The 25,477-nt window shown below is 64.0% G+C and overlaps 2 protein-coding genes across 2 annotated transcripts in view; both read right to left on the bottom strand.

Annotated features, from left to right (window-relative positions):
- Window positions 1–23,247, bottom strand: part of CACNA1S (calcium voltage-gated channel subunit alpha1 S) — a 55,992-nt gene extending 32,745 nt beyond the window's left edge. The window contains exons 1-9 of the mRNA XM_068985581.1: window positions 23,096–23,247; window positions 21,569–21,674; window positions 8,732–8,871; window positions 6,482–6,624; window positions 6,204–6,356; window positions 5,344–5,549; window positions 4,066–4,169; window positions 1,771–1,916; window positions 1,273–1,354 (exon numbers count right to left, since the gene is read on the bottom strand). Of these exons, the coding sequence (XP_068841682.1) occupies window positions 1,273–1,354; window positions 1,771–1,916; window positions 4,066–4,169; window positions 5,344–5,549; window positions 6,204–6,356; window positions 6,482–6,624; window positions 8,732–8,871; window positions 21,569–21,674; window positions 23,096–23,247 (1,232 nt within the window). The remainder of the gene's footprint in view (window positions 1–1,272; window positions 1,355–1,770; window positions 1,917–4,065; window positions 4,170–5,343; window positions 5,550–6,203; window positions 6,357–6,481; window positions 6,625–8,731; window positions 8,872–21,568; window positions 21,675–23,095) is intronic.
- Window positions 23,248–24,673: 1,426 nt separating this feature from the next.
- On the bottom strand, window positions 24,674–25,198 carry ASCL5 (achaete-scute family bHLH transcription factor 5). Its single transcript, XM_068985802.1, has one exon. It carries the CDS (start codon window positions 25,196–25,198, stop codon window positions 24,674–24,676), a length of 525 nt encoding a protein of 174 aa, XP_068841903.1.
- Window positions 25,199–25,477: the final 279 nt, after the last annotated feature.

Genomic DNA, 25,477 nt, shown 5'->3' on the forward strand with positions numbered 1-25,477 from the left:
CGCCCTCTGACCCAGCAAGTCTATTTCTAGGAATCCACCGGGCAGAGATGAACTCTTACAACCGTTCCCTTCGGCACTGTTTGTACTGCCCCAAACTGGACAGATTAACTGGGCTATGACGTATTCATGCTGTGGAATATTTTATGTTCAAAGACTTACCGCCAGAAGGTGTGTGTGTGAGCTATCACACCTTGCAAAGCTGCAGAGAGACCTTAAATGCGTGTCACTAAGTAAAAAGAGCCCACCTGAGATCACACACTGTGACATTCTGGGAAAGGCAAGACTTTGGAGACAGTAAGCTCAGTGGTAGGTTGCCAGGAATAGGAGGTGGAGGTGTGAATAGGCAGAAAACAGAGGCTTTTTAGGGCAGCAAAAATACCCCGTATGATATTATAATGGTGGGTATGCATCATCAAACACAGGATGAGCCCCAACATAAACTGGACTCGGGGTGATGATGCTGTCCACACAGGCTCCTGAGTTGTAACAAACGGCCCATCTAGTGAAGGTTCTGATGGTGGGGGCCCTGGGCATGGTCAAGGGGAGGGCAGGTGGGCAGTCTCTGCACCTTCTGCTCAGTTTTGCTGTGAATCTGAAACTGCTCCGAGAAAAGAAAGTCTTTTTTTAAAACAAGTTTCTGTGTGTATAAATTTGCCCTAAATAGAGCATTCTAAATTTAGAATGTCAGATTCCAGTTTATGTGTGGGTCGCATTCATGTATCCAGCAAGCCCTCCTGTGTGTTGGGTCCTTTTGTTTGTTCTGAAGTGACAGCGGTCAGTATGAGAAACCCTGTCATGTAAAAAACTCGTGTGTGTATGTGCGTGTGTGCACACGCGTGCATGTGTATATAGGAGAGATGAATGCGTAGAAGCAGCCTTGGAGGGATGCAAATCTGTTACCATGGTTACCTCTTTGAAGGGCAGCAAGGACTTCATCTTTTCTTTGGTGCATTTCCCTATTGTTGGATCTCTCAAAGTCACAATTGTGTGTGAATTTGGAAGCAGCCAATCAAATAAACACTCGGCCCTCTTGAGACAAAGATGCCAGGGCTCCAGCCCCTGCCCCAGAGGCCTGCGACGCTGCCCGCCTCCCCTGCTGGAGCAGAGGTTCCCAGGGCTAATTACCCCACCAGCTCCCAGTGTCTCCCTCACGCGATGTGGAAATAGGTCATTTGCTCAATGCCCTCCTCCCACACTCAGGGAACGTGACCCAGAAGCCACCCACGGCGGGTGACTGGGGCTGGGGGGACCCGGAGCCGGGCAGACACTCACACGAACTGGATTACTTTGTTCAAGCCCGCGATTTCGTACAGGCTCTCCGTGTCGGAGCCACCTTCATCCAGAGCCAGCTTCCCTGGGGACAGAGAGGCATGGGCGGCCAGGTTCCCCTCTGGGCTGGACGCACCAGGAAAGGGCACAGACCAGGGGCACCTGGGACAGCGGCCCTGCGTGGGCCTGGACCCCTCCCCCTGCGCTGTCCTGATTCCCAGGAGCCAGAGAGCCTGCACCGTCGGGAGGGTGGTTCCTGGGGGCAGCGGGGTACTTTGGTAGTCAGTGCTCTCGGCGGGCTCTGGGCACACCTGGCCACCTCCACCTTGAGGCGCCAGGCTTGCCCTCTAGGGGCCATGCTTCCTCATCTGCAAAGTGGGGCCCTCAGTCCTGCTCGTCAAGCCCTGGGGCTGTGGGGGAGCAGGGCGTGGGGATGCCCTTACGGGGGCCGGCACGAGGGCAGCTTGGGGTGGGGTGCTGACTGTCGCCCATGGTTCCCACCTTCTCTCAAGTCATCCACGTCCATGACCTCGCCCTGCGTGATCCAGCTCAGGTAGCCCCGGAGGTCCTCCTCCAGCTGCTGCTTCTCCCGAAGCTTCTGGAAGGTTCCCCTGGACTTGGCCTTCTCCCGCTCCTTGGTGAATTCCCTGCACGGGCCCAGGGAGGAGAAGGAGGAGGAACCAGTTGCGGGGATGGAGCTTCTTGGGTCACTGAGCCCCTTCTGAGGCTGGACGCACCCACCCTCCTGGCCTGGGTATCGCGCTGGTCTGGGGACCTTCCAGGGGCCGAGGGCAGCCCTCCCCCCAGTCCTCCAGGATACTTGGCGCACTTGGCCCCCCTCTACTGTTCCTTCTCATCCCATCTCATTTCTCCGGCCTCGTCTTGGGTGACCTTGGGCAGGGGTTAGTGACACGACCATCCACTGCCTAACAGAACTGCCTGGATCCTCCCGAGACAGGCTGGGACCTGCGACCCTTCGCACACTGCTTGCACCTGGACACACCTCTCCTCCAGCAGCAAAGATACAAAGAAACGACGTGGGACTAAAAATACCTGCATGCAGCTGGGGCAGACTCTGGACCAAACTACACAAAGACAAAAAAAACAAAACGCCCAACTGCCATTTCTGGAGAGCCCGGAGCAGCAGCTTACTACACATGCCCCATATACTCAACACCACAAAGGGCTGGGCACACCACCTCGGCCCCCTCCTGCGGCCCCAGGAACTAGCAAGGGAGGCTCTGGCTTGTTGCTGCCTCCTGCAGCTGGTGCAGGAGCCCCAGTGGAGCCTGGCCCTAGTCAGCTTATAGCGCCTGGGGAGGCCGAGAACTGCCTCGTGTCACTCGTTTTCCCTGCAGCCCTGACCCTTTAGGCCGCCTGACGGATTTAGTTCTGCTTACAGACCTAAGGCCTCGGGGCCGGGTAGGGGCTACTGGGCCTCAAAGAAACCAGACTGCAGCAGTCGTACAGGGGACCTGAGGGTCGGGGAAGGCTTCGGGCAGGGCGGGGGCAGCCAGCCTGAGGGGTGGGGGGCAGCCAGCCTGAAAGTCTGCTCACACTGCCTGCGCCCTCACACTGCCGGGCAGGGTCCAAGAGGGGTTCTTGGCCACTTTGTGCCCCGGTCCGTTCAGGGCTCCTGTGAAAGCTGTGGGTCCTTCCTCAGAACCATGGGGAAAATGCTCCATTTGGGTTAGGGTTAGGGTTAACCCTAACCCATTTGGGAGCATTTTGGGCAGCGTTGTAAAGTGTTTCATTTGGAAACCAGAGCCTGACGATGGAACCAGTGGTATGAACATGTAGTTGTTGAGACATAAAGAAATGGTGTTGAAATTACATATAAAACTCCAGGAGTTGGTGAAAGGCAGGGAAGCCTGGCCTGCTGCAGTCCGTGGGGTCGCAAAGGGTCGGACATGACTTAGCAGCTGAACAAATGGTTCTTTAGTAGTTCATTAATTGGCAAGATCTAGTCTCAGTCCTAAAAACCGTCATTCTTCCAGGCAGTGATACTTGCGACACTGGGATCTGCCAAGGGCTTCCTACTGGGACGAGTCATGGGCGGCGCCGTGACCACTCCATGAAAGAAGGGTCGAGTTTCAGAGTCGATGAAAACGGAAGCAGGGCCTTCTTCTCCAAGTCCACAGACCTCCCCCCCCCCACCCCCAGTGCCAGGAGAGCAGCTCCTGGTGCTGGTGATGGCCACTTCCAGGCTGCCCGCCACGGTTGCAGTGGAGCCTCACAGAGGCATGACCACGAGCACGCAGCGCCTGTGGTGTGCCAGCCTCTGCTCTAAGAACGTTATGGGAATGGACTCGTGCGTTATCCCAACCAGCCTGTGAAGCAGGCCTTGACGTTATTACTCTGTGTCAGAGGTGGACCCTGAGGCACAGAGGGGCTAGGGAGTTAGCAAAGCCACTCAGCCAGCCAGCAGCAGCGCCAGGCTTTAAACCGGGGCCCCTTGCCCCAGTCTGCACGCTCAGCCCGGAGGCCATTCTTGGAGCTGAGCCTCAGACCTTGCACCTCCAGGGGCTGCAGGCCGGGGTCTTGGGGGCTTCACACACAGGGGCCGAAGGAAGCGAGGATGGAAGAAGGCTCAAGGAGGAGGGAGGGGGTGGAGCAAGGAGGGCTCTCCCTGCATCTTCGCTCTTCCTTGCTAGCGAGGAGCCTGCTCCCAGCTAAAGGGGACCCGGGCAGGAGTGGGCGTTCTAAGTCACACCCCCTGCCCTCTTCCCTCTCTCCCTCCCCGCCCCTCCTTCTCCCCCTCCATTCCCCCTGCCCCAGCTGCCTCTAGCCCCTCACCCGCTGAGGACGCCCAGCACCAGGTTGAGGATGAAGAAGGAGCCCAGCAGGATGAGGGTGACAAAGTATATCCAGGGCCACTCGTTCCCGATGGCGTCGTTCACCTGGGCAGACATGGGCGTGAGTCCCCGGCGTGCAGGCCCAGGCCCTCTGCAAGCTGGCCCGCTCGCCGCACCTGGCCACCCAGGTCCCACCTGAAGAGGAGCACTTGGGCCTTCCTGATGGCTACCTGGCTGGCAGGACGGAGCCCTGCCTCCCTCCAACCACCCGGCTCCCTGCCTGGACCCCGTCCTGCTGGCTGCCTCCAGCCTCCTCTCCAGCCAAGACTTCTCCCAGTAGAAACACTCCAAGCCTCGACCTGCACTCGGCCGGCTCCTTCAGGAACCGCCTGTGGCTGCAGTGAGTCCCCCGGCATCTCTGAGCCCTGTCCCAGCGCCTCCTGAACTGACGATGTGAGCTCGCCTCTCACAGGCTGGTCACAGGCGAAACGACACGTGTGACAGTCCTTTGAAACGTTTAATAACCGGCTCCCATGATCTGAGCTCACGAGAGCCAGTCACACTAATCCTTTACGTTTGCAAAGCATTTGACAGTTCTCCGAGTGTCCCACATAGGCAGTGTCACGCCCTGGCTAGGCTCCGGGGTTGGAGCTGGGGGGATTAGAGGTCAGTCTTGGCCGTGTCGCTCACTAGCCACCATAGGCCATATCGCCGAACCTCTCTGAGCCTCAGTTTCCTTATCCAGAAAATGGGATCATGCCTTCCATCGCTGGAGGATCAAATAGCTCTGAGTAACACCAAAAAAGAACCTTCTCAACAGGACCACACACTGGGTGTGCATCGGTACTGTGGGGACCCAGTTAACAGACTCACTAACCATCTAACTACACGATGATGGAGCTGGTATTTTTATTCTACAGACGAGGGACCTGGTATCCAATCGTCTTTTTACGGGAGAGCAGCCTTGCCCAGCAGTGAGGAGAGAGACTCTCCAGGCCCTTCCTCCCTCGGGAAATCTGAGATTCCTGGCCATCAGGGGCGAGTCACTCACAGCCAGGCTTGGGGACAAGGTAGGAGCTGAAACAGAAGCCGCCGAGCTCCTGGTTTCCATCCTCACTGCTCCTGGGGCTGCGGACACAGGTGGTACCCCAACCCCTCCCCCCGGGATGCTGGAGGGGAGGGGAGCAGCGGGCCCTCCGGGGTCCAGGACTGGCAGCCCCACCAACAGCCCCGAGCCCAAGGGTGAGGGGACAGCCGGCAGTCTCGGGCCGAGACCCACCCAGTAGAGGACGTCTGTCCAGCCCTCCATGGTGATGCACTGATATACGGTGAGCATGGAGAAGCCGAAGTTGTCGAAGTGGGTGATGCCGTGGTTGGGGCCGGGCCACCCGCCGCGGCACTCGCTGCCGCTGATGGTGCAGGGGCGCCCGGAGCCCGTCCTGGCGCAGGGGGACGGCTTCTCATTCTCCACCGTGGCCACGATGTCTGAGGGCGGGCGGCGAGAGCAGTGAGCCCCAGGCGGGAACGGGAGGGGGCGTCTCAACAAGACTGTGAAGTCGGGAGGACAGCCCCGCGGGGGCGTGTGGTGCAGACCGCAGGGAGGCTGGGGTGGCGTGGGTACGGATCCAGACAGGGATCCACGGATACGGGTAGGCACAGCGACGCCTGCGGGCAGCAGCTCCAGGCAGACCTCCCTGGAGGCGAGGCTTCTAGAGACCCCAGGCTGCGAGGCACGCCGTGGATCACTTGTACCCACAGAGCTTCGCAGAAGAAGGGAGCGGGGGCGGAGGTGTGGGCAGGGCCTCCCGCCGACTTGAGAGCTCCGTCTGGGGCGCTGAAACAGAGCCCGCCCCGCCCCCGCGCCCGCCCCCAGCCCCGGAGCGCACCCCCGCCCTCCGCCCTCCGCAGCCCCGCCCGGCCCCGCCCCGCCCCCCGGCCCCGCCCCGCCCCGCCCCGCCCCCGCCCCCGCCCCCGCCCCCGCCCCCGCCCCGCACCGGCCCCGCACCGGCCCCGCCCCGCCCAGCCCAGCTCCGCACCGGCCCGCACCGCCCCCGCCCCCGCCCCGCCCCCGCCCCGCCCCCGCCCCCGCCCCCGCCCCGCCCTGGCCCCGGCCCCGCCCAGCCCAGCCCCGCAGCGCACCAGTGCCGATGAAGTAGCACGTCTTGTGCATCTTGCCCTTGAAGAGCTCGAGGCCGATGATGGCGTAGATGACGACCATGAAGAGCACCAGCAGGGCGATGTGGAAGAGCGGCAACATGGCCTTGAAGATGGAGTTGAGGACCACCTGCAGGCCTGCGGGGCGGGGGCGCGGACTCAGCTTCCCTCGCTCTCCTGGCCCTCCCGGGACACCAAGCCCGCAGGGGCCTAGAACCGGGGCAGGGGGCAGGCCGGGGGAGGGGCAGGGCTGCGCCACCCACTGGGCACCCCGGACACCAGCCGGAGCGGGCGGAGCACGCGGAAGGCCCGCAGCGCCTTGACGTCCAGGCCCGCGCCTTTGCTGCTCATCGGGGCCGTGTTGCTCTGGATGAGGTTGACCTGCTCCAGGATCACGGTGAAGACCCTGCGGCGACCAAAGGGGGAGACGGGCCCGCGGTCAGCTAGGCCTCTGGCCGGGGTCGGGGCCCTTGTCCCGTCTGGGGACCTGTAGGGAGGTGGGGAGGGGCAGGTATGGGGCCCCACGCCAGGGGCTGCTCTGGTGATGTCTGTCTGTCCGGGGGATTTTAGAGAAGACCCGCAGCCGTGTTCAGGCTCAGTGAGACGAACACTGGGCCCATCGGTGATGTCCACTCTGGCCCTGAAGGTGTGGGTGGAGGCGCTGGGGTCACAGCATCTGTGTCAGGCCTGGGGGCTGAGCAGACCCCGGAGTGGGTGGGCGGTTCCAGCCGCCGGGCACCGGTGGCGGGTGGTCGGGAGGAGAAAGCCCAGGGCTGGCTCTCCTGCGGGCATTCCTCCTGCTGCCGTCTGACAAAGCCCCGGCCGTACTTCCTGTTCTCAGGGCGCTCTGAGGTCCGTCTCAAGCCCTTCTGTATCCTGTTGACAGCTGCCCCTGGACCGCACCACACAGGAGCGCGACCTCCAGCCAGGAGTGCGTCCAGGGCAGAGGCTGACTCACAGAATCCCCCTCCTCTCCGTGTTCTGCCCAGAGCAGTACTGTACAATTGGTAAGTGAGCACCATGCTTCTTACTGACTTGAAGGGCGGCTTAGTGGTCAAGACAGCAGCCTCTGGAGTAAGTTGTGTGTTTGGTTCAGTCGCTCAGTCGTGTCTGACTGTTTCTGACCCCACGGTGGCAGCACACCAGGCTCCCTGTCCTTCACTACCCCCTGGAGCCTGCTCAGACTCATGTCCTTCGAGTCAGTGATGCCGTCCCACCATCTCATCCTCTGACGAACTCTTTTCCTTCTGCGCTTGGTCTTTCCCAGCATCGATGACTTTTCCAGTGAGTTGTCTGTTGGCGTCAGATGACCAAAATGCTAAAGCTTCAGCTTCAGCATCAGTCTTTCCAGTGAATATTCAGGGTTGATCTCCTTTAAGATTGACTGGTTTGATCTCCTTGCTGTCCAAGCAAGACCTTCTGGAATCTTCTCCACCACCACAGTTCAAAGGCATCAATTCTTTGGCGTTCTGCCTTCTTTACGGTCCAGCTCTCACAACCGTACATGCCCACTGGGAAGGCCTGTTATAGTTAGGTGGTGGCTGCTATATCTTATCTCATGGGCTTAGCCATGCTCCCCCCGACCCCACTCCCAGTTCATATGCTGAAACCCTAACTCCTAGCATCTCAGAATATGACTGTATTTGGAGATAGGACTCTAAAGAAGCAACTCAAGTGAAAAGGGGGCTGTTAGGGTGGGCTCTAATTGTCTGACTGGTGCCCTTAGTACAAGAGGAAACGTGGCACACCCCACATGGGCACGCGCACCACAGGGGTGTGTGTGGATAGAGGAAGGACCACGTGGGGATTCAGCAAGAAGGTGGCCATCGGCAAGCCAAGAAGGGAGGCCTCAGGAGAAACCTGGCAACACCTTGACCTTGGACTTCCAGCCTCCAGAAGAGTCAGAAAATACGTTTTTGTGGTATCCGCCCTGGTCTGTGGCTTCTTGTCGTGGCGGCCCAAGCGGACTCGTGTGCTTCCTGCGTGCTCAGTCCCTTCAGTCGTGTCTGACCCTTTGTGGCCCCGAGGACTGTGCACCAGGAGGGCATGAGGCTCCTCTGTCCATGAGATTCTCCAGGCAAGAATACTGGAGCGGCTTGTCATGGCCTCCTCCTCCAGGGGATCTTCCCGACCCAGAGACCGAACATGCATCTCACGTCACCTGCATTGGCAGGCGGGTTCTCTACCGCCAGTGCCACCTGGGAACCCCATGCAGACTCCTGCAGGTTACCAAATGTCCATTCTCGTGAACTCAAGAGACACGTGCTCCACACAGGTCCGTGGAGAGATGGTAATGAAGGCTGAGAAATTCATGAACGTCCAGGAACTGCTGGGTCCTGGAAGCAGGCACGCGTTTCCAGCCGTGTGTGCAGAGAGCAAGCAGGCTGGCAGTGCCGGCTGGGGAGGGTGTGACTGGCTGGTGCCCCCACTGCCCCCACCCCGATCACCGCTGTACCCGCCTCTGGGCCCTGGGGTCCCCGCCAGGCTCAGCCCTGAACCCCAGCCTCTCTCACCCCAGGAAGACGATGATGAAGTCCAGCACGTTCCAGCCGCTGCGCAGGTAGGCGTCCTGGTGGAACAGGAAGCCGTAGGCGATGATCTTCATGGCGGCCTCGATGGAGAAGACGATGAGGAAGAAGTATTCCAGCTTCTCCTGCGGGGCGAGGGGGTCACATCAGGGCTCAGCCGCCTCGGGACTCCTGCCGCTGCTACCCTACCACCTGGGTCCCTCCCTCCCGCAGGGCCCCTCCCCAGGGGGCCGCACCAGGCCCTGGGGCCGCCTCTGACGTCCGCTGTTCCTCTTCCCGCTCTGTCTTCTGAGCGTATCCCCAGCTGCAGAAGCCACAGGAGTTTCTACCTGGTTCCTTTCCTGTCTTACTCGCTAAAATATAGGCGGTGTTGATTTTTTGCTCTTTTATTTTTTGGCCACGCTGCCTTGTGGAATCTTGGTTCAAGGACCAGAGACCAAAATGACGACCCCTGCAGTGGAAGGGCAGAGTCAACCTCTGGGGCACCAGGGAAGTTCCTCTTTTTTCAAAAAATGACTCTGCATCTCCAGGCTAGAATGGGATGAATGGATGAGCAGGCTGGACAGCCGCCGGATGAAGGCCCCACGTGGCTCCTGTGTGGGCGTCTTCTCCCTCATCCCGAGGACTCACAGGAGGAGGGTTGGGGAGCACTCACTAGGGTTCCAGAGGGGCCTTCCAGGCTGGTCAGAGCCTTCCCTTTCATCCACTTTCTGTGACCCCCTCCGCCCAGCCCACGTGCCCACATCCAAAGCTGACAGGCACCACTTGGCGGGCACAAGTGCCATCATGCAGGGTGGGGGCATTGCGGGTCACTGCCGTGGAGGGGGCCCCAGAGTTCAGGGGCTAAGGCTCCTGGCTCAGCCCCCACCGCCCAGCCCCCAACTGAAGAGGGGCTCCTCTGGGCCTCTCCAGACCCCGCCCCACCCCCACCCTGGCCCAGTCACCCCTCCGTGTCCCCGGGTCCAGGAGGCAGCTATTTCCAAAGTAGCAGCTCACCCTGTCAGGGCTCCAGGCTGACACCACTGTCTTCTGAGCCAGGGTTCAGAGCTCCGTACCCGCCCCCGCCCCGTGCCTCCCACAGGCTCGACTCCTGGACGGCCCTGCACGAGGAGGCCTGAGCCCTACCACCCACACCTGTGTCCCCACGGATCACCCGCCCCCGCCCGGCCAGCAGCTGGCAGAGCCATTGGTACGTTAGGGCCACCCGGTTAGCGGCTCGGACAAGAATTCACTTTTACTTCCAAAAGGATAGGCTTGGGAGGCAAGGTCCCCAACAGCTCATTCACACGGATCTGGTCTCAGAGACCTCCCCATTTAGTATTTAGAGAATTTTCCTAAAAGCACGATTTCCCCTCTGGAAACTGAGGCACATGTGGGCTAAGCCTGCTTTCCTTAACGGGCCCCTTATTTCTTCCACCAGCTTGTAAGCCCAAAGCTTTCTCCTTCCAGAAAATGGCACTGTAGGACTGGAAGGTAAGGCTGCATCCTGCTGTAGGGCTTGTGGAGGGCCTGTGCTTGAGCTAAGTTAGGAACTGGGGCCATGGCCCTGGTGGGGGTCACTGTCCAGGGGCCATCCCACGGCTCCCTGCGAGGGTGGGGGCAGCACAGCAGAGCTGAGGGGGATGGGGGTCCCGTCCCCTGCAGGCCAGGCCACTGGGAGTCCGGCAGCCCGAGGGGGCAGAAGGAGCAGTGAGTGAAGTCAAGTCAGCATTTAAACGCTCCAGCGGCTGCTGCCCCAGGGGCAGAAGTGGGCTTAGCGGAGGGAAAACAGCGCCCAGAATAGCTGCAGAGCTCACAGGCCAGGCGGCCGGCCACACACCGGCAAGGGAGGGGGGCGCCTGCACCTGCCCTTGCCCATCCTGCTTCCGCTTGGCCACCAGGGAGCTTGTCGAGGCCACGGGTCACTCAGGGTCCGCTGCTGTTAGCTCCGGCCTGACCCTGACGCGCGTGGAGTTACCGAGCTCTGCGTGGGCACCTGTGTGTACATGCGTCCCGCCGAGGCAGGGGGCTGGGCCCCTTCCTCCGCCACAGGAACGGGGTCACGTGGAGTCACCGCAGGCCCCCGGCCCTGGCTCTCTCCCCGCTGCTCACTAAGCGCCACCCTGGAGGCCATCTGAAGGCCCCGGTGGCCAGCCTTCCCGGAGCTCCCTGGCTGCCTGCTCCCCCGCACCCTCTTCCCTTCGGCTGTGCCTCTGTCCCCCTGCACCGCCCCGCTGGTTCTCACGGAGCCGTGGCCCGCGGTCCTGTCCGGGGGCGGCCAGGGCTGGGCTCCGTGTGTCCCGCCTCTACCTGAACGCCCCTCCCCAGATCCCGCGCCTCCACACGGTCCTGGCTAGGCCGATGGCACCAACTTGCTGAGTGGGACTCCCACCTGGCTCCCTCTGGACGCCTCCCACTGCTCTGCCCTGGGCCCCAGCACCTACCATGTCCAAACCTTTCTGCACCCTAACGTTTTCTGACCCGCCTGCCCCCAAACTCACACAACCTGTGCCCCCACACCTTCTAGGCCCATACGACCCCCGGACACCCCCCGCGTGACATCCAGGCCCCTGGATCTCCCGCTGCCCCTGCCCCTCTGCCTGCATCCCCGGGCCCCTCAGCCCAGCAGACCTCGCACCCGCCAGCAGCCCTCTGAGCTCCCAGGGTGAGCTCCTCCCATGTGTCCCTCCGTCCCCGCAAACATGGGGCGCTCTTCACCACCCCTCCCCCAGCTGCAGCCCTGAGACCGCACGTGGGGTCCCGAAGCTTGGGGCTGCCCGTGGTTTCTCTGCCGCCAAACAGAAGAGGCAGTGGTCCCTAACAGCAATGGGATTGGGGAGCGGGCAAAGGTCACCTTAGGCAGCGTCCCTGAGTCTCTGCTGGTGGGGTGTGAGGGAAGGTTTCGTGGCAGGACCCCACCCCACCCCCACGCCAGGCACGGCTCCCCTGGCGTCGCTGGGGCTCAGGCCTTCTGCCCTTGCTGCTGCTCTGCCGGGACTGCCCTTCTGAGAGAGCCCCACGACCGCACCCTTCTCTCTTTGGGACCCCAGCTCCAGCGTCATCACTGGGGCCCAGGACCCCTCCTTCCCTCCCCCCACTATCTTCGTCCCAAGGTTGGGGTGTTTGTCAGCAGCTGACCCCGCTTGCCACGCCCCGTCTCGTCCTTCCTGACCGTCCGCCCGCCTCACTGTACAGCCTGGAGCTGCTGCCTCGTCCCCTGAGTCCAGCACCGGCGTGGGCGTCAGTGTCCCCAGCGCTGGCCCTCGGTCCCCACCTGCGGTGGGCGCCATGAAGGCTCCAGAAGCAGCCTTTGGGAACTGTCAGAGCAACATGCGCAGCCCCCAGGCACGCGGGCAGGTCACAGGCCAAGGTGGGCTCACGGAAGCCACGTGGCGAGCCCCGGGGCCAGCCCGCACAGCTCAGTGCTGACGAGGTCCGCAGGGGAGGAGCGCCTGTCAGACCACAGAGGACGGGACACTCCAGCCACAGACAGCTCTGGCCTCATAGGTCGTCCGCAAAGCTCCATGCTGGAGCACATGGGACCGCCTGGCACACAGGAGGGCCTCAAGGAATGTTTGCTGAATGGATACACAGCAGAAAATCCCATCTCTGATGCCACACGCCTCAGAGGCCTCGCCATCTCCGTTTCTGAGAGGGGACGCTGGACCCCAGGCTCTGACACCCACACAGGGAGACAGTGCCCACCCCAGAGCCCTGGCACTGCCTGGGTGAGCACCATGAGCCTGTCTGACCAGGAGCTGAGACCAGCTCCCTGCAATGCGTGCTGAGTCGCTCCAGTCACGTCCGACTCTGTGCGACCCCGTGGACTGCAGCCTGCGAGGCTCCTCTGTCCACGGGATTCTCCAGGCAGGAGCACTGGAGCGGACTGCCATGCCCTCCTCCAGGGCATCTTTCTGACCCAGGGGTCTAACCTGGCTTTCCAGTATTGCAGGCAGATTCTTCCACGGAGCCCCCAGAGAAACCCCTGCAAGGAAGGGCCTTAACTAGCAAACATCCCTCCGCAGACAGGCTGCTCACTGGGGCTCCAGAACTAGTGTTGGCTGGAGGCGGGCCTGCTCTGTGACCCTGACTCACCTGCTCCCGGGGGCATTGCAGCCAGACCCCCTTAAGCCCTGGGCTGAGAACAGCGGGGCTCAGACCGCACCCCATCCTGCTGCTGCCTCTGTCTCCAGGGGTCAGTCATCCTGGCTCGACTCTCTGTGCCCCGAGGCCCTGGGCTCCGTGGGGAGGTGGGGGTGGGGCGGGGCTCCATCCGGAGGTCCGCAGGCCTCGGTCCCTAACCCTGTCTGACCACACTGGGGCCTTCAGGACAGCGGGCCTGGACCCCAGCATCCCTGACGCCAGCGGCCCCTTGGAGGACTCTGGGCCCTGCAGGGTCCACAGAAAGGCCCCGCAGGCTGGTCCGGGGCAGGGTGATGGAGCCGGGAAGCTCCAGTCACAGTTCCGAAGGCGGCGGGTCCTCCCCAACCCCCAGGCCTGAGGCTCCTGCCTTAGGGCCCAGGCGCTGTGACCTGTTCAGACACAAATCTTGCTGGGGTGGGCCTGGAGCATTCAGCTTTTCCACTCACAGTCGTTCACTGTTAGGACCATCTGCGTCAACGGACCAGAGCGGCTTTGGCTGAGAGAGGGAGCCTGTGTGCAGGGGGCGCCGGGGGTCTCGCGGCCGTGCTCGGAGCAGGCCCCCGGGTGCTGCTGCTCCAGGATGCTCCCCGCCCCGGGTCCTCCCCGGTCTTCTCCCCAAGCAGCCCCTGGGCCCGCTGCCCCAGGAGATGTAGGGGGCAGGTCAGGAGGTTTGTCTCCTAAAGCCCCCCGCCCCAGTGTGTGGGAGGGCTTGAAGTGGGGGGCCATCTCCCCAGCAAAACAGAGCCTCAGCCCAGGGTTTGGAGGTTCGAGAGCCTGCTTCCTCACAGCTCCCTGAGCTGAGGCAGGGTCTGAGGGCACCGGGGGACCCCTGAGACCGCAGGGGGCAGCCCTGCCAAGGACTCCTGCTTCCTGAACTGCCCGCAGGGACAGCAGACAGTGGCCCGGGGAACCACGTGTCTAGAACCCTGTGGCCGTGAGGGTGGATGGGGCTGCCGGGCGCCGCCTGAGACCGGGGCCGGGCCACGGAGTGAGTGAGCGGAGACCAACCACGGTCCGGTTCTGTCCATCCTGGAGGGGTGGGTGTAGGGCCCAGGCGAGGCCGGCTTCTGGGAGCAAAGGGGGCGCCTCTTGGGCACCCCTACTCTGCAGCTTCTCCTGAGCGGACGTGAAGGAGGTGGGGGCGAGGCCCTGGCCCACCTGTCCTGGCTTAGCCCCCGGTGTCCTGGGGAGCTGGCCTGCAGCCTGAGGCGCCAGTGCCCGGGAATGCAGGCCCTGGGGTGTGTCTGCAGGACCCCTCAGCCTCCAGGCTGGGAGGAGGGCCCGCTGGCGGGAGGGCAGTAGCTACATTCATCCTGACGCACCCTCCCGGCATGGACGAGACCTGAGCCTGTCCCCACTCCCTGGCCTCTGCTTCCATTCACAGGAGGAGAGCCAGCTCCTGCGGGGCCCACACTGGGTAGGGGGTCAGGAGTGTGTCCAGAGGGGGGTGGCAGGGCGGAGGGCCGCAGGGGGAGCCGGTCACCTGGGGGGGCAAGAAAGCGAGGCACCCACGGCATGGGCAGGAAATGGGGCCTGGGCCGGTGAGCTGACAGCCACACTGCTTCACTGAGCTGGTGCGCCAGGCCCTCCTGTAGTCACACACACACACGTGCACACACGCACGCACACATGCATGCACACGTGCACACACGTGCATGCACACAGAGACACACATACACACATAGACACACGTGCACACAGACATGCACATGAATGCACACACATGTACGCACATGTGCACAGACACACACACATGCACGTCATCCTCACAGGGGCCTGGAAGGGCAGCGCTCCTACCCCCACCGAACGGATGAGGAAACCAAAGCACAGAGGGGTTAAGTAATTTCTCCAGGATCACACAGTGGCCGACTGGCAGGGCCGTGATGAGAACCCAGGCCCCATGACCTCAACCACCACGTCATGCTGGGAGGGGAGAAAATTCACACGGGGACCCCCGGGGGGCTCGTCAGATCCTGTCCTCTGCCCTCCAGGCCTGGGTTCCTCAGGGCTTGGCGGTGGGCTGGGAACACAAGGAGGGGTCAGAGAGGGGAGGCAACAGCCACCTCCTCAGCCACCCCCGTGTGGCCGGACAGACACGTTCCCCCGACAGTTCTGGAGGACGGGGAATCCACCCCCGCCCCCAGCTGGGGCTCACAGACTGCAGGGAGCTGCACCAGAGCCAGACTGGGGCGGGGGCGGCAGGCACTGCAGCTGCCTGAGGCCTAGGCTCCGCCAGGCCTCCGGGGCCAACATCTTGGGTCAGGCGTGCAGGGCAGCTCCGACTCTGTCCACCCACCTCTCGGTGCCCACGCAGCACCTGGGCTGAGAGGGGCACGGAGGAGCGTGGGGAACTCTGAGACCCCGGTGGGAGAGGGCAGGCATTTCGCCAGACCCCCGAGCAGTGGCCCGGGCTTGGACCCCTGTGCCCGGCTGGCCCGGGGTCTTTGACAGGCAAGGCCAGTGTGGGCCGCTTCCTGGGGAGGTGGGGTGGGCCGAGCGGCAGCGGGTGCATTCCGGACCCTATAAAAAGACGGCAATCCGAGCCCAGGAATGTCAGGGGCCCGACGGCCGGCAGGGGCAGGGTGGAGGTGGGGAGGGCCAGCCCCTCAGCCCCCTGGCTGCCCCAGGCCAGCCTGACCAGCGTCAGCAAATCCTCCCGACCTCGGAAGTCAGCACCGGGCCCTTGCTGAAACCTCTGCTAGCAGGCCTGGCTGAGGGGTCTGCCGGGGCCTCCACCCTGCCTCTCCTGTGGGTGGGCGGCTCTTGGTCGGCAGGAGGGGGCGGTCCTGTGCACTGGGGGCAGCGGAGCAGACCCCTGGCCTCTGCCCTGTAGACATGAGCAGTACGCTCAGGACACACGCCCGGGACACACTTGGGACACACGCCTGGAGTACACGCTCGGGACACACGCCTGGGGTACATGCTTGGGACACACGCCTGGGGTACACGCTAGGGACACGCCTGGGACGCACACTCGGGACACACAGGACACACACCCAAGACACGCCGAGGTCACACACCCAAGATACACGCTCAGGACACATGTCTAGGATGCATGCTTACACAAGCTCAGGACACACTCTCAGGAGACACACCCAGGACACATGCCCAGGACACATGCTTACATACGCTCAGGACACACGTTCCCGCCAGCCTCTAGACTGTCACTGAGAGCCCCTCCCCTTCCTACCCTGGAAACCACTGACCTGGGGCTGTCCCTCTGACTCTCAGGATTCTGCCCAGTAGGAGCACAGACTCCTGCCTGATAGAGACCGTCCCTGCTGGACACACGCTGTAGGACGCCAGCCCGCTGTGTGTCTCATCCGGCAACCCTAGCCTGTCATGTTTTCTCCAGGGTCATAGATTGCTGTTTCTCGAGTTCTCTTTGAACCAGCTGTGCCTGGCTTCTTGGTCTCTATGCAATGAATCAGCCTATGACCTGTGTTCCTTCTCTGTTTTAATCAGAGTCATGTCTTTACCCTCTGCTTGTGGGCACAGTGACAGATAAGCAGCTAAGGCAATGTTTCCAGCCTGCCCCAGAACTGGTCACTCCGGCACTGCCACCGCTGATTTTCCGCGTGGGTCCCTTGCTCTGGCCCCGGCTGCATGGAGACGCTCCCAAAGGTTTCCCTTCATTAATTCAGTCGGGGGTCCCCCCTGGGGCAGGGCCCCTTCAGGCTTCAGGAAGCAGGCGGGCCTTAGAGCGGCGGAGCTGACCTCCTGGGGTCCTGGGCTGCGGCCGGCGCCCTGGGTCCTAGTTGGGCTTCCACCCCTCTGCCCTCCCACTGGCCCCAGGATGGCTCTGGGTCTATTGCGCCCTCCTGCTTCCCTGACACACGCTGGCCTGTGTGAGCGGAGTCCGCCGCCTGCACTAGGCTGGGGGACCCTTGGCACAGGCTGTGTGGGTCAGTCCTGCAGGCACACAGCAGCCTGCCTGCCCTCTGGGGGCTGTGGATGTGGGGCCGGATCTCCGAGCTTCCTCCCTGGCCTGCGTGGCAGCAACTCCACAGTCTAGAGAGAGGGGTCCTGGGGAGGCGCCAGGAGCTGCTGTCCTGGACGGCCCCTCCTCCAGCCCCGCCCGGGACCACTCCCCGGGGAAGCAGAGAGCTCCTGTGTCCCCTTCTGATGAGGAGGGAGCCACGCCCAGCGCCCAACCAAGGGTCCAGGTTTTCTGCAGAGCCCACTGGACGGGCACTGTGCCTCAGTTTACTCGTCTATAAAACTGTGCTGCCCTGTGGGGCCATGGTGGGCATGCAGGGCAACGAGGCCCTGAGCATGTCAGAGCAGTGCCTGGCACAGGGCAGGTGCCCAACGGATGACGACCAGGACGAAGATGGTGATGATGGCATTTGGGTGGAAGCCAGAAAAGCCATCCAGATAAATCAGATGTTGGAAGAAGAAAAGGGTTAAAGAGGTCGGACACAGATGGCGGGTGGGGTGAAGAGGAAGATCTTGGCTGAGATAATCCTTTGGTCATCGATGCGAGTTCCATCCTTTGAGTCCAGAACAACCCAGGCCTCTGACTGGGGCTCTGCGGCCGGGAAGCCCCACAGGGGTGCTGAGGCTCAGCACAGTGAGGGCTCCTGTGCTGACAGACGAGGCGGCACAACCTGCAGGTCCTCAGGCAGAGCCTTCTCAGAAGTTTACGGCGCTAACCCCTGTTACAGCTGAGGGCGCACAGCGCCGCAACTCGCCCGAGATCACACAGCTGCAGCCCCAGGGCCCCTCTCTGAGCCACCATCTGCGTCTCCCGCCTGGCTGAGGCAGGGCCCACATCCCCCCTGCTGGCTGGGACGTGGGCACCAACCCCGCCTTCACGGGTCTTGGACCACGGCGTCTCCCCAGGCCTCCTGGCCGTCTCTGGGCCTCACCCTCCCCTGCCGCTCTGACCCAGGGCTTCCCCCTGACGAAGCGTCATGGGGCCCCCCAGCTCAGCCCGTCAGCCTGGCTGAGAGCTGGTGGGTGGGGCCGGAGTGGCTCCCGGAGGGGCCCCAGCCTCCCGGGGTGGGGGGCGGGTGCTCGTTCTCAGAACAGGTGTCAGGGCTCCCCCCTGAGTGAGGGGCCAGCTGCCCGGGCCGCACGAGGCCCGCCCCCACCAGCCTGCAGTCGCCCGGAGTCGGGGAGCCTCTGTGGCCCAGGGACGGGGCGCGTGCGGGCCTGGGCCAGGCCAGCGCCGTTGAAGGTGCCGGGACACCTTCCTGCCACCGCGCCCCCCCTGGCAGCCTCTCCTGGTGGGCTACGGCCTGTTCAATGTTGGCGGGTGCAGGCCCGCCCAGGCACCCCCTACCCCATGACCCAGCTGTGCCCCGGCCTGAGCTGGGTGTGGAACTGGGCGTCCCCCTGCACACAGGCCCACCGCTTCCGCCTGACGGGGACAGGCCTCCCCCAGGGGTACGCTGAGCACTGGAGGGGTGGGGGACTGGACCTTGCCGGGCACCACTGACCGGGCCACGGCACAGGCAGCCCTGGCTGGGGACAGATGTCCGGACACACCGCATGGCGCCTGGGCATAAACCTGACCCTCCCAGGACCTCGGACAGGTCCTGCCAGGGGGCCCAGGGCCCCAGTGGTCGGGGCCTGAGCTGAGAGTCTGTCCTTAGAGGCAGGGAAGGCGGGGAGGTGGCAGAAAGCGGGACCGTGAGTGAGCCACTGCCCCTAGTTCCCGGCCGTGCACCTGCCCCTGCTGGGCCCCGCTCACAAAACACAGAGACGCGACGGTGAAAGATTCGCTGCCACCACCACTGCCGAGCGTTGTCCCGAGCACGGCGCCCGCCCGAGCAGGCCGCCCTCCGGGACGCCGCCTCTGCGCTCCCGGCCCAGGCCAGACCTGCCACCCTCTGGGGCCTCCCTGACCCCATGGCTCACCCAGGTTTTCCTCCAGGACAGCGTGCTCGCGCCCCCCGACCCTGCGCGCCTCCTGTTCCTTTGCTGCTCGCCTGAGGCACTGGGCTGACCTCTGTGCAGACGGGAACTCTGGTTCACAAGGCCAACCCCCGTGGGTGCCGGGGACGGAGCACTCGACAGTGTTTGTTAAATGGACAAGAGAGTCAACGGTGGTCCGGGTGCCTCCCTTCTCCCAACCATGGCTCTGCTGGAAGGCTGGGGGTGGGAGACGGGAGTTCTCTGGCCTTCCTCAGGTTCTTGTAAGGCAGCCAATCGTGGGAAGAAGAGAAAAAGACCCCTGATCCCTCCCCATTGCTCTGCCCACCCTCCCTTCCCTTTCGCCGGTTTTTGGGACGATAAACACCTAATGGACAAGGGGGAGGCGGGAGGCCTCAGTGGGGAGCCGGCCGTGTGAGCGGGGAGCCGTGTAAGCCGTGTGAGCGGGGAGCCGGCCGTGTGAGCGGGGAGCCGTGTAAGCCGTGTGAGCGGGGAGCCGGCCGTGTGAGCGGGGAGCCGTGTAAGCCGTGTGAGCGGGGAGCCGGCCGTGTGAGCGGGGAGCCGGCCATGTGAGCCGTGTGAGCCGTGTGAGCCGTGTGAACCGTGTGAGCCGTATGAGCCGTGGGTGCCGCGGGAGCGGGAGCCGGCCTCAGCGTCCCCCCCAACCCGGGCCCTCACAGTGGGGGTCCCTCACGGACGAGCAGCAGCCCGTCCAGCTCCGACCCTCGCCGTGGCGGTGGCTGTCTGGGAAGGCTTCCCGCGTGGTCCTGCCCGGGGGCGCGCATTGTCTCATCTCTGCAGGCTCTCTCACTCAGCCCACAGCACCGTCTGGACTTTTTGAGGGGGCTGCTTTGTTTCAAGATGGAAGGCAATGTGCCTGCTAAGATCTCTGATACTCTCCGGAGGATGGAGTGCTTTTCCAAAGCTGTCAACCTTTTCGGGAGTTGAAATGGAACCAACGCCCCCAGACAGGAACCCCTGAAGGGCGGGGTGGACGCAGGGCATAGAGAAGGGACCCGTCCCAGGACCCGGGCTCCGAGGAGCGCCTCCCCACACCTGCCTCCCCCATGTCGGATCCCACTCTCTGCATTTTTCCAATTATAGCCAAGCACACACTTAGACTCCCAGCTTCTCCCTAATCCAAGATAGATGGATCCCGTGGAAAGCAGCGCCACGCAGAGGCACAGACAGCGCTGCCCTTCCAGGCCCTGGACACATGCGGCCGGCTTCCTCCTGCCCTCCCCGCAGAGTTAGTGCCCGGAAAGCCTGCTGACATGAAGGGCTGCCCCTCCCTGTCCCCCGGGAGCCTGGGTGGTAGGTGCCCAGGGCCACAGCCTCCAGTGGCTTCCCCGGAGCCTCCGGGTTGTTGCCACGTTGGCAGCACAGTGATCCAGTCAAGGCTGAAAGTCAGAGCCCGAGTCAGACTCTCTGGGAAGACAGACATGTGGGGGGACCCTGGGCAGGGAACCCAGACCCCCGGGTCTCAGTCTCCTCGTCTCATAAAGGGTCTAACGGCCTCACGGGGGAGGAACGAGGCAATAAAGCAAAATGTTCACGCGGAGCCGGGCGTCTAATGAGCACTCGGGCAATGTTGGGCATTGGACTATGATCTGGCTTACGGTAAGTCCATCTTTTATCCTCTCCAAGCCTCCGTTTTCTCATCACAAACAGACTGAGGCAGGGAGGAGCAGGACAACCTGACCCAGGAAACCCCCTCCAGCTGCGGCATTCCCTGGCCTGTGGACGTGCTGTGGGTGCTGGGCTGAAGGGAGCGTGGTGCTGACACAAACTCCCGCAGAAAGGCAAGCTCCACAGAAGCGCGTTTCTTCCAAGTCACACCCAGGGAAGGGAGATCAGCGTTCAGCCCCGTCACTGGCCTCACTAAGCCTCAGTCTCTGCATCTGCCGAATGGGACTGGCTTAGGGCTGCGGTGCGGAGGACACAGCTTACTCTCACACGGTGCTCAGCGGTGAGTCCCGCGGGCACAGGAGTGGAGCCAGAGCCAAGGTCACCTCCAGAGCTGACTGAGGCCCTTCGTAACCTTTGCCAAAGCCCCCTGATCATCACTAATGAGCTTCCTGACTCCAAATTAGGCCCAAACGCTGACCCCGTGCTCACCCTATAGCACCCTGACCAACCATGCGTGCGCGCGAGCTAAGTTGACTCAGTTGCCTCTGACTCTTTGTGGCTCAAAGACTGTAGCCCACCAGGCTCTTCCGTCCGTGGGATTCTCCAGGCGAGATACTGGAGCGGGTTGCCGTGCCCTCCTCCAAGGGGAGCTTCCCCACCCAGGGATGGACCCATGTCCCTTACAGCTCCTGCTTTGGGAGGTGGGTTTTTCACCCCTAGTGCCACCTGGGAAGTCCACCCTAACCAATCACCCAGCAGCAACCTGCCAGCAGGAATTTTCTTTGTCTTGAGGCCATAAAAACTGGCTTCTAAACCAGGAAAGCGCTGCCTCTCTCTGGCCTGTTAGGAGGTCAGCCTGCTGAGCTCGCAGCGCCCCTGTTTTCTCTGATCTTTGTTCTTAGCAAACTCATTCCCTTCTGAAATGCTCCCGAGTCTGGACATTCCTTTCCAGCCCCCGCTTGGACTGCCTCAGCACTTAGCACGGAGCTGGCACAGGGGTACTTGCTCAGTGCTGGCTGCTGATATGACGGAATCCAGCCCAGCCAGGTTTCCCTGCGGAGCTCAGAGCCGCTCAGCCCGCCCTGCGGGTCTCAGGGACAGGGGTCTCTACCCTTCCAGGGGGGTGGGGGTGAAGCTCCAGCATCCCCCACTGGGCAGCAGGCCAGCAGAGGCGGGACCACACTCTCTTACCAGGCCGAGGTTCAGCCTGTTGTTGTCATCTTCCGGCATGGGCAGGTACACGGCCAGGGCCACACAGTTGGCAAAGATGGTGAGTAAGATGATGGTCTCGAAGGGTCTGCGGCGGAGTCAAGGAGAGAGTGAGGCGTGGGACTTGCGGGTGGAGCAGAGAGTGCCCTGGGGGTCTCTGTGGACACCGAGGCCCAGCGACGGGCCCACATCGCACTTCTGCTCCTGGCTGGGGTGCGGGCGGGGACCCTCCTCCATCAGGGGGTTGACTGAGAAGTTCAGGGACCGCGAGGCACTGGCTCCCGTATGGGGCTACTCAGCTCCAATGCTCAGGGAGTCTTGAGTCTCATCTCAGTCCCTACACCCCCACCTATTGCCCGGCCACCCACCCCTCTGTCCCCTCGAAGGCGCTACAGTCAGACAGTCCTCCGGGCCTCGGAGGAGCAGCTAGGGAGGCTGGGCTGGTGCGAGCCGGGTGAGGCCCCTGGGGCAGGACGGGGAGTGGCTGTGAGCCCTGAAACCTGGCCTCTGTGGCCTGAGCAGGGGAGACTGCCCCGGGGCAGCTGCACCCCCAGGTCCCAGCACCCCCTGCGCAGGGCAAGCCAGCTGTTTGCCAGAGGGCACCTCCAGGTCCCAGCACCCCCTGTGCAGGGCGAGCCAGCTGCTTGCCAGAGGGCACCCCCAGGCTCCCTGGGCTTGCTGGTGAGCAGTAGGGGCCCTGGGGGGGCCGCCAGGGGAGGTGGGGGTGGCGGGGACTGAGGGTGAAGATGGAGATGTGCGTGAGCTGACAGCAGGGATGCGCCCTTTGTCCACAGCTCACGGGTAGGCCCCGGGCCCTTTCCAGCCACCTTCCTTGGGTTTGGGGAGAGGTGGCCTCAGGGCAGAGGCCTGGAGAGGCGCCGGGAGACAGGCGAGAGAGGCCCTCGGCCCCCCAGATGGAACGGGCAGGGGGCCCCGGGGTGGGCACAGCAGTGTGGGGGCAGGCCCGGCCCCACCAGGCGCCCCGGTTCCGGGTTCTCTGACCCTGCAGCTCCCTCACTCTCTATCTTCTAGGCAACAGCTGGTGGGAGCCCGGTCTTCCAAAGCCCCTCAGAAATATTCCAAATATTCCCAGCCGGTGCGCTCAGCACCCCCATGACAACAGCCTTCCCTCTGCCTTCATGCCTGTCCCCCTGGCCCCAGCAAGCCGGGCATTTTCATCATTCTTCTTCCCGGAGCTGATGCCAGCGTGGAGGGGGTCACGTCCCTGTGCCCAGCCGGGCCTGATGTCTGCACAGAGCTCGGTGCCCACCCCACCGGCCTCCCAGCCCCGCCGGCCCCCGCCACCCCATCCCATGTCAGGGCCTCCACGCCTTCCAGCACCTTCCAGAGGTGGCCTCGGGGCCCTGCGCCTTGCCCCCAGCCCCCTGCGCCCGCGCCAGGGCCGCCTTTCCCAAAGCCCCCGGCTGCACCCCTGGGCCCCAGTGCCGGGCCCCCAGAGCCTGTGATCACTGAGCCCCTCCTCCCCTCCGCACAGCCCCTGAAGGATACTTCCACTCGACGACGCTGATGCAGGCTTTCCGCACAGGGTTCCGGAGGGTCAAGCAGAACAAGGCCCGGGGCGGCCTGGGCAGGACCTCCGGGACGGGCTTCTTGGCCTGCTTCCTCCGCAGGCCCTCGTCCTGGGCTGGGGCCGGCTCCATGGCTCCCGCGGCCTCGGCCTGTCCTGCTCGCCTACCGCTGCCCTCTCCTCCCTGCGTCCCAGCGCCCCCCGCCTCCTGGACTGGGCGGCCGAGCTGGGGTGCCTGCCCTGCTGAGCCAGTCGGGCGGGGCGGGATCACTCTCCCTGCTCCAGGGGTAAAATTAGCCTCCCCTGGCTCCCCGCTGGCCAGCCCCGGGCTCCACAGCCAGGCAGCTGTCACCCCTCCCCAGCCCAGCCGGCGGCATCCTGGTATGTCCCCAAGGAGGCAGGGGGAGGGTCACACGCAGGCCCAGGCTGGAGCGGCGGACAGAGAGCTCAGGAAGTGATCTGGAGCCCCCAGACTCACTGAGCCCACGGAGGGACCACCGACACCAGCTCCTGGATGTCAAGATTAGTCCCCCTCCCCACCCCAAGACACCATCCGGAAAAGGTGCTGGGTGGCCCGGCTCAGTAGGAGTCCACAGCCCTCCCTGCCATCTCCACCCACAGCCGTCTGGCCAAGACCCTCCAATCTCACCCCCACGCCCTGGGGTGGGGGGCTCCTGGGTGTGCACACCTTTGTTCCCCACCTCACCCCACCACCCCTAACTGTGCAAGGGGCAGGTGTCTGCCCCTGGGACTCTGCCCCTGGCAGGTACTGAGCTTTGCGGGAACGTCAGCTGAATGCATAAGCGAACAGAACACCCCACACCCCCCTCAGGCAAGTGCTCTGAGTGGAAGGAGACTGGGTCGCCAGGGAAAAGAGGTGGACAGTGACCCGGAACCACAGAGCCCAGCGTCTTTATTTAGCCCCTTGGTGCAAACACAGCACATACACCCACGCGGCCTGCATGCCACAGAGCGCAGGATGAGGGGAAGCAGTCCCCTCCCGACCTGGGAAAGGAAAAGGCCACACTGCAGGCTGGGGGCTGCGGGCTGGGAGCCTTGGGTCCTCCAGTAAGGAAGCCAGGGAGCAGCACGGACCACACGACCTCCCCCGCCACCCCACCCTGGGCTGGGTGCAAGCTGCCTGGCCTGCAGCTCACCCTCTGGCTGTCCCTGGGAGGCGGGCTGGCAAGCTCCCAAAGAGACGCTGGTGTCTGAGGCCATCTCCTGGAGAGTCCAGGCGAGGCCCGCCCATCAAAGCAGGCTTGCCTTCTGGGCTGCGCCTGTGGCCCCCGGGTTTACAGATTAGGGCCGCAGTGGCCGGGTACACACCGGAACCTGGGCTTAGACCTGTTCCCGCGCGGGGCTGAGGCCAAGCCGGAGCCCGACTCCAGGGTGGCCTCTCTCGTGCCCCGTGTCCGCCGGCTGTAAGGGCCAGGGCCGGGGCCGGGGTGGCGCTGGCGCAGGGAGGATGCGGCGGACCCCGTAGCGTCGGTCGGCGGGGACCCCGGGGACCCGGAGCCCCCCCCCCCCCCACCCGAGCCCGGGCGGCCGCAGCCTGCTCAGAGGCTGCACTCCTCCGACTCGCCGCAGGAGGGCTCGGCCGAGCCGGGCGCCAGGGAGGGGGCCGCCCGGGGCTCGCGGGGCGCGGCGCCGTCCGGGGCGGCGCTCAGCAGCTCCTGCAGGTGCCTGATGTAGCGGATGGCGGCGCGCAGCGTCTCCACCTTGCTGAGCCGCTTCTCGGCCAGGGCGCCGGGCAGGTGGCCGCGGAGGCGCGCGTAGCCCTCGTTGACGCAGCGGACGCGCTGGCGCTCGCGCTCATTGCGCTTCTGGATGAAGGCGGGCTCGAAGGGGTAGTCGCAGGCGCCCAGGGCGCCAGGGAAGGGCGCGCCCGGGAAGGCGGCCGCGTACGCGTCGCAGTAGGGCGGCCCAGCGGCGCCCGGGTAGAGCAGGAAGGGCACGGTGCCCAGGGGCTCGGCCCCGGCCGGGGGCGCCGGCCGCGGAGGGGGCCCGATGCCCAGAGGCAAGCACCCGGGGGCCGCTGCGGGCCGGCGGGCCGCCAGAGCCCGGCAGAAGTCGTCGTTCATGGTGCCGTGCGGAGCCGCACCGAGCGAGCCCCGAGTCGCCCCGGCTCGGGTCTGCGCGCCCTACGCGCGGGGCGAGTCACATCGCCGGCCGCGGCTCGGGGCGCACGGACTGGCCAGCGCTTCTTTCTGCTCTCGGGGGAAGCTCCGAGGTCCCCCTAAGGCGCGCCATCGCGGCGGACTGGGCGGCCGCGCAGAGGCGGGATCCCCGGCCGGGCGCGGGCCTTCCAGGGGCGCAGCCCTGTGGCTCCGGCGGCCCTGCGCTGGGCTCTTGGTCCTCGC

The sequence above is a fragment of the Capricornis sumatraensis genome, chromosome 14 (genome assembly GCF_032405125.1).
Source record: "Capricornis sumatraensis isolate serow.1 chromosome 14, serow.2, whole genome shotgun sequence".
NCBI classification, from domain to species: Eukaryota; Metazoa; Chordata; class Mammalia; order Artiodactyla; family Bovidae; genus Capricornis; species Capricornis sumatraensis.